This window comes from Ceratosolen solmsi, unplaced genomic scaffold (genome assembly GCF_000503995.2).
Source record: "Ceratosolen solmsi marchali unplaced genomic scaffold, CerSol_1.0 scaffold39, whole genome shotgun sequence".
Taxonomy (NCBI): domain Eukaryota; kingdom Metazoa; phylum Arthropoda; class Insecta; order Hymenoptera; family Agaonidae; genus Ceratosolen; species Ceratosolen solmsi.
The window spans coordinates 3680472-3688811 of NW_011948433.1; the positions used below are offsets into that span (position 1 = coordinate 3680472).

At 34.0% G+C, this 8340-nt stretch overlaps 1 protein-coding gene across 1 annotated transcript in view; it reads left to right on the forward strand.

Moving 5' to 3' along the window:
* Positions 1-6885, forward strand: part of LOC105364647 (uncharacterized) — a 23345-nt gene extending 16460 nt beyond the window's left edge. Inside the window, 8 exon segments of the mRNA XM_011502626.1 lie at positions 200-274; positions 350-464; positions 467-1018; positions 1178-3113; positions 3189-3241; positions 3374-3838; positions 5265-5511; positions 6241-6885. Of these exon segments, the coding sequence (XP_011500928.1) occupies positions 200-274; positions 350-464; positions 467-1018; positions 1178-3113; positions 3189-3241; positions 3374-3838; positions 5265-5511; positions 6241-6710 (3913 nt within the window). The 3' untranslated portion in view covers positions 6711-6885.
* The last annotated feature ends 1455 nt before the right edge of the window (positions 6886-8340 follow it).

The following is an 8340-nucleotide window of genomic DNA, read 5'->3' on the forward strand; positions in this document are numbered from 1 at the left end:
TTCCCTACAAAATAACTATATTTTAACCATAAAATAATTCCTGGATAAATACATTTTTATGTTTTTCTTATATGATTATGCGAATATTTTTACAACGAATTGCACATATTGTTGCTAATTTTTATTTCGCAACAGATCAATACCATTCTTAATTTTACTAATAAAGTTTTTTTTTTTCTTTCTTTATATATATATATAGAGTTGATAATGACATTAAAGAGACAGATACGTTTATAAAAGAAGAAAGTACAAAGGTTCATCGTGCCTCCCCTAGGTATCTCTAATAATCGTTTACAATCATCCTAATGGAAATGACACAATTTTTGATACGTTGAAAATTTTCTTTCAGACCTACAGAAATAATCGAGATGGAAGTAATCGACGAAAGTACGACTCCCAAGACAAGGCAGGCGATTACATTTATCATTACATTTATTATTTCGGAATTGATATTAATTGAAATTATTTAATATGATTACGTAGATATATTAGTGTCAATCGTTTTCGAAGCACAACCGGTAATCCCCAAAAGGAAATTGAGCAAACGACTGTTGAAAGCGCTTCCAAAAAGCCTCTCATTATGACTACAAATTTTAATAACGAACACACCGTGGACCAAAAAACTATTACACTACCAGGGGAATCCGGTCGGATAAGTATTATTCAATTTACCCCAGCTACACCTTCAACCACCCATGCATCATTGGATCACGTGTCTTCGACTATTAAATCTACACGACCCTTTAGCGAAGAAAAAATTATTAGTCCGCACTATACTACAAAACAAGTGACTGAAATGACTACTGTACTTAACCCTAATATTATCGAAGACATTGCGACTGAGTCATTATTAAAAATCGTCTCGACCGAACCAAGTACTCGAGAAACAATAGCTGCGGTGTCTCAACCCCGTCCCTTTGGTTTTCCTCGACGAACTAGACCGACGCTATCTTTGCCAACTATTTCTGATACAACTCGTAGTACATTAACAGGAACTGAGCCCACATCAAGATCTAAGGTGAGTACTTACTCGAGAAATATTGCACGATCTACAACCAAAGCACCCAGAACACGTACAAGATCGCGCACGCAGAGTCGTGAACAATCGATAAGCACTGTTGATGATGAATATCTAAGCGTCAAAGATGAAGCTTTGCAAAACAATTCTGAATTACAGGAATATCCAAAAGACACTGAGGCGGTAAGTAAGTCGAGATCAACAAACCGAGGCTCTAGCCGATATAAGTCTCAAAATACAACACACTCACATGATTCAAACTTTAAAGCAAATATTAATGATAAAGAACAAACAAAAAATACTGGGACTACTAGCAGGAGGCATCGTAGACCATTCGTAACAACGCATTCAAGTGATTTACAGGATCTTCAAGCTTTTAGAATTACGACGGAACAAACTGTAAGAAGTAGAAATATAAGTAGAGCATCGCGGATAAAATTAGATCAACAGACGGCCGATAGTTTTGATAATAGAGCACAAACGATTAGGAATATTAATTTACTTATGGAGCCGATAAATCCAACGACTACATCTTTTTTTTATACCACTGTCGAGGCTGAGCCCAAAATTACAAATGTTATGATTAAAGACGTCGAGGATTCGACTCAAACGGAAAGTACACGATTTATAATAGAAGTAACTGACACTGCACCAAGTGAAATTACAACGGACAAAATTCATGACGCAACATATGATTTATCAGAGTCTTCGTCGCAAACGACCATGCCGTCATTTTTATGGACCACTTTCTTCACAACTACGCAACAAAATTCCGACGATGAAACTCAAACTACACATTACAATACAACCACGGCTAATTCATTAATAACATTATCCACCGAATTTAACATTAGCGCGACAGCCCCTTCCACGGATAATCAAAGAACGAGAAAAATTTTATTACGAAAAAGGCCATCTGTAACATCTATTCCAATTGAACAGCCAACTCAAAATGTTACAAATTCACGAAGACGAACCGTCGTAAGACGCCTCCGACCACTTCAAGACGACATTTCCAGTTCAAGCACAATCGAACAATCAAAAAATAATGTACAAATTACCGATGAAAAATTAACGCGTAACGGCTATTTCAGAAATGCAAACGACAATAGTCGAATCAAAAGCACAACACAATCCTCCCTCAGCTATTCCAGCATTTTAAGATCACCCGGTCAACGATACTTTATACGTAAAAAAGTAATTTCAAGGCCAAATTCCGATAGCTCAGCTTCGAAATCCGATGGACCCGATGCTGCTACTAATAAAAGAAAATCATTGTTCGATCGTTATCGTTCTGCCGCGATCTCGTCGACGCAGCCACCCGATCAGAATAGCATTCATAAATTATCCGAAAGTCCTTTTTACGCTGATTATAAAAATGGCTTTACCATTACAATTTCCAAATCTAATTACAGGGATAAGATATTCAAGACTAATGATTCCGATTATCAAGAGTCAAAAGATATTTCTAAAAAGAACTCGGGCAAATTACAGACATCGGATTATCGAAGATCTAGAACAAGATTTAGACACAATGATAGCGATCGCAAGGAATTTGAAAATTTTGCTTATAAAACTAAAGTTACGCCGCGTTACTTTTCAAAGTCCACAACAAGCACAACGGAAAGTAGTGTCCATGAGACTTTAATACCCACAAAGAAGTTCGACTACTTTGCCGATGCCATTAAACGCGGAAGTCAATTGCAACGGGCAACTTCGAAAATTCCTCATGACAGTGCTGCGGAATTAGTATCAACATCGAAACCATCGGTTACACGGCTCGTTACGTCGATCGTCGAATCCGCAACTACGGAGAGGCAAAAAATTTCCATAAAGAAAAAATACTCCTCTCTGACCTCAACGACCTATATCCCAAAGACTACGACAGCTTCGACTTGGCCTTTCAATGGTCAAAAAGGAAATCAAAAGGATGATCTTCTCAATGAAATACCGCGTGGCTTTTCAACCGAACGTGGCATTGAATGGTCAACCTTACCCATTGAAAGTGAATTCGTTGACAAGAAATTTACTACGGAATCAAGTGGAGAATCCTCATCGACGATAGAAATCGAGTCCGTATTTAGCAATCTCATAGGCCACTAATCATTTGAATATTTATTAGAACAAATAACTTATTTCAAGTTCATATACTCCCCTGATCACTATCAAGTCATTTCATCAATAAGATCATCTACAACACCCTCGAAACTTTACTTTTCAAATGCTTGTTCATTCTTTGGCTAAAGATGGTATTCCCTATACTACTTTGTTTCTATTTCTCTTTTTATTTTCACGGAAAAAAACGGCAAATTCACAGAAACCAGAAGAAAACGCATTATATATTCTGATTTCTAGGTTTTGGATGAGGCGATTCTTCAGCATTCTGTCATCAAGAATATTACTGCTCATAGAAGCACAAGTAATTTTACGACTGAAAGCCCAATGAAAACTATTATCATAAATAATAATTTACATAATACAGCAGAGAGTGACGCATACAATATTTCTTTGATTAAAAAGTCTCTGTTAATGAATCCCTTGTCTCATAACGCAACGAGAAAGATTATAAAAGTACCAGTAAAATTTGTAGATGATCCAGGGGATGATTTCTTTTTATTGCAAATTCCTAAAAACAAATTAAATATCTCCAAGTTTAGTTCGATACTGAAAATTGAGGTTTTAAGGGCCGATGGGCATAATTTAAATGAGACAGATACGTTGAAAAATATCGAGGATAACAATATATTAAATGGATCATTAACATCAGAGAAATTAAATCCATTTATGAATAACAATGTCAAAATTACGTCCCAACCGAAAGTGACAAATATTAGTAATTCAAAAATTGATGCAAATGACGAGAATGATAATTCAAAAAACGATGTCTATACGGATGACAATAATACGAAATTATTTCTAAAAAATAACGAAACTACTAAAACTGATTCTAAAATCAATGTTGATATGACAAATATCTTAATTAATCGTAAGACCGATGCTTTATCGTCGTATTTAATAAAAAATTCCACCACAAGCGTGTCAATTCCCCTTACACAAAATTCAGATATAAACAATACGAAAAGTGCCACGTACAATATTAAAAATGCTTTGATTAACCATGACTATCCAATTTTCAATACCAATTCGACGATTAAATATAATGAATTATTTGAGAATTCTAAAAATTCTACCGAAACGAAAACAATACATAGACAGCGAGTTCTAATATATCGAGGATCAACAAAACACGAGCCACAAAATAAGTCTTCGCAAAGAAGATGGATTATGAAGAAAGTTGTCCGCAGGAGATTCACACCCACGAGATTAAAGTTAACGGATGACTTAAAGACCAGTGCAACAGCATCAATGGCGACGATATGATCGATAGCTTAATCGAGGTCAGTTCCGCTAATAAGAAGGGTAGGGTGGAGAAAACAAGCCACAATAAACAAAAAACAAAACAAAACAAAACAAAACAACAACAACAACAACAACAACAACAACAAATATATTAACGATTGCCTTCGCTACAATAACCACTACTTCGTTTGTATGACGCATTATTTATCTTCATAATAAATAATAAATCTAATACGCTGCTTTCGATTCGGCTATATCTGCCAATATCGAATTACTTGACTCTTTCTCTCTCTCTCTCTCTCTCTCTCTCTCTCTCTCTCTCTCCGTCTCTCCATGGAGGAAACGAATCATTTTTCTGTCGATCTCAGTCAAAGGGTTATCTTACCTGCCAATGCCTAACAACAATATTCAATTCTTCAGATCGGGAAAATCAGTCCACCGCTTTACTTCTTTAATAGTAACTTTCACATTTAATGGAGAACATACTATTAATTAATTATTATTTTAATGAAAAACGCTGTTAAATTAAAAGACTGTTTAAAGAAAACGAAAAGACAAAAAACAAAAAAGATGGAACACTGTACGTTTGGAAATAATAACAGAATAGTTTGCTTCAATTTCTTTTGTACAATAAATGTATACGAATTTTATAAATAGGTAAGACATATTTAGAAAATAAAGCAATTAAGGCATTAATGCTCTCCATCCAGTATTCATCGTTCAAGTTCATTATTCTATTACAACATTATTTACAAACTTATTCTTGCATTTTATAAAAAAAAAAAAAAAAAAAAAAAAAAAAAATTTTGTTGCTAATACAATTAGGTAATACATAAAATTTAGGAAAAGTATTTTCGTAGTTGTAATTAACTGACAATCAAAACAGGTAAATAGCTCGAGGAATCCAGGATTAAACTTATTCCAACCACCAGGACATATATCCCTACAGCAAGGCGCTTATACTACCTTATCGCCCGCGGTGTTATCCCTGACGAGGAAAATCTATCCTGTGCAAAATGCTATAGGGGATACAGGTGTATCGGGAATAATGGCTGATCAAAGTGGCATTCCACAAAATTTGGAACTGATATTAGCCGAACCACCAGCAACAATTTCCTCGTCAACTGATTCGGGTATAAAACCCTCGGCTACGATACTTATTATTATGTGACTGAAATCGCATTAAGTGGTTGACTATTTCTTTAGATAAGCAAGCAAAAGCAAAAAACAAAAAAACAAAAAACAAAACAAACAAAAAAACCGTGTTGTTTCTACATATTATCGCTCCATATTTACCACTTTTATCATCTCTTATAGTCTCATAGGTGTTTTGAATCCAGTTTTTTATTTTTTTTTTTTTTTGTTGTTATTTTAAAAATGATTTCATGCACAACCAAACGCCTGGCTATGGAATGTATTGCGATTACATATTTGACGAACAACTAACTCTTCGCAGATATCATTGTTTCCATCTTCATTCGATGGTTGTGGCTCTCTTCACAATTCAACGTTCTCTTCTACTACTTCATCACTTATTGCGTCTTATTTCATTGAATGTACAATAAAATCGACGCTTATATGTCGAATCCAGCATTATTTCATTCATCTTTTTTATACCTCTCGAATAATAATCTTCCATGCTCTGTCTTTTTCTGCGCACCATTCGTCTACATGTATGAGTTCATGCGCATCGTGTGCCGATTTATTTAACTGTGCTTAACATTAAGGGGCGAAAATCTTTATGTATGTCTACTTTAACAAGCAATTAATGCATATAAGTGGCTAATGTGTGCGTCAAAACAATGTATATAAAAACATGTGTACAAATACTTTACTAATGTTTACACGCTCCACGATAATAGGTAGAGCAGCTAAGACCAGGCCCAACTTCCGGCGAAAGATCAGCACGACAATATCTCCTCGAACGACTGAAGAAACGTCATCGAGCAGCGGTTCGAGTAAGGTAATCTCTTCGGAAAGACGACGACAAGGGCAGAAGTATGATTCCGATAGAGTTGTTAAGCAAAATTCTTATGAGACTCGGCCCCGGCCTTATAAGCCTGCAGTAACCGATTATGATTATTACGAGGATGAAGAAGAGCGATTTGTCGATAAGCCGAATGGCAAACTTTCAATCACGAGCAGAGGTATCATTAAGTGTCTCGATCAAGGCAATTTTCCACATCCAAGCTCTTGTAGAAAATTCATTTCTTGCGCTAAAATGGTAAATGGCATTGTTATTGGAACGGAATATACGTGTCCTCAGAAATTGTCGTTCGATCCAATTGGTGGAATATGTAATTGGTCTGCCGGCCTCGGATGTAATGACTAAACCATGAAACCATCAACGAAAATACGATTATGAAATTACAAGCCCAATTATTCAAATTATCGATTAATGACTCTCATTGTTTAAGCAGATCTCGTCGATTGAGTACATTTAATCCTTTAAATTTTATTTGGAAGCAGCAATTGCGTTCTAATGCATCGATCCTTTTGTGATTAATTTTTTTTTTTTTTCCTTTTCTCTCCCCCGCCCCCCCTCCCCCAGTACATACAATAATTATAAAAGGAACGAGTGAAAGTAAATAAGGATTTTTAATTACAATGATGATAAAAAGTTATACGTGTTTTGACTTGTTTTCACTTGTTTTGACTTTCTGTTAAAAATTTTATTCTCCAAATAATTTATGAGTGAATTGAAAATAAAGTAACGCGCGCATAATATTATGATATTCACTCTTTTGAGATACTTTGAATAAATGGTGTTAACGAAGCTCGAATTTACGGATTTTCTCGTATTTAAAATTCTTTTACAATTGCTTAATGTCACTTAATAATGGATAATTTTCCGGCAAATCGTCCATCCATGAGATATTAGATTTACACTCGTATTATTCGTAGTACTACGCGAATATATATCATTTCATAACGCAATGAGCGATAAAAATTTTCCAATCAATTTTCATGAAACATCGAAATTACGTACGAAGCAATTGCACGTAGAAAATGGAAATTCTTATCTATTTGTTTTTCGCATGTTAACGGATTCTAAATGGGCAGTACACATTTTAGTCGCGATGAACTGCAGGCATTATAGATTAATGTTAGTTATATATTTATGTAAATGATGTACGGGCACATGTGTCATTTATTGCAATACGATCGTAAGCATCTTTTGTAAATTAATTTTAATCAGAGTGGTGATATCGTAATTTTTTCCTTACACGTTTGAATTAATTTTTGTACATATTTTCTTAAATATAATCTCACAGTCATATGTAAATAATAAGTTAGGATAAAGTTATAATAATAACATTGTGGTACATTCATGCAATATTTTATGTACTCATATAATCCATTAATTTATACATTCTTTATACAATACATTGGCATTGAATAAAGGAATCTTGCATTTTTTTCTACAACACTAAATAATTTATTTTTATTTTAAACTTACCTTTAACGTTTTCTCTTCGCTCTCCTCTCGATAGTAACGTCATAATTAAAAAGAAGATAAAGGAGAAAAAAAAAAGTAATTTTTTGTTCCTTATACAAGAATTCGATGAAGAAAATATAGAATAACAATTTCAAGGAGTCGAAATAATCGAAACGATAAATCGGTTAATTGTAAAAGAATAAAGAAAAAAAATTATGTTCTGTATATTTAAAAATAGTTGCATCAAATTATCCAAATATATTTTAACAAATAAACTAGTTAGAAAAAAACAGGAGAGAAGAAAAACATAAACAAAACAAAAAAGTAAATACTAAACCGTAAAAGTATTATGCCGTGTTTAATGATATTCGATGATCAATTTTAATTTTAATCCTAACGGTGTTGTTTCTTCGAATAATGCAACCATGGATATTGGATATAAAAAAAAAAAAATAAAAAAATAAAAAAAATTTACGTTTTTCCTTCATTAACATCTATCGATGAGCCTCGGGCCCGAACAAGT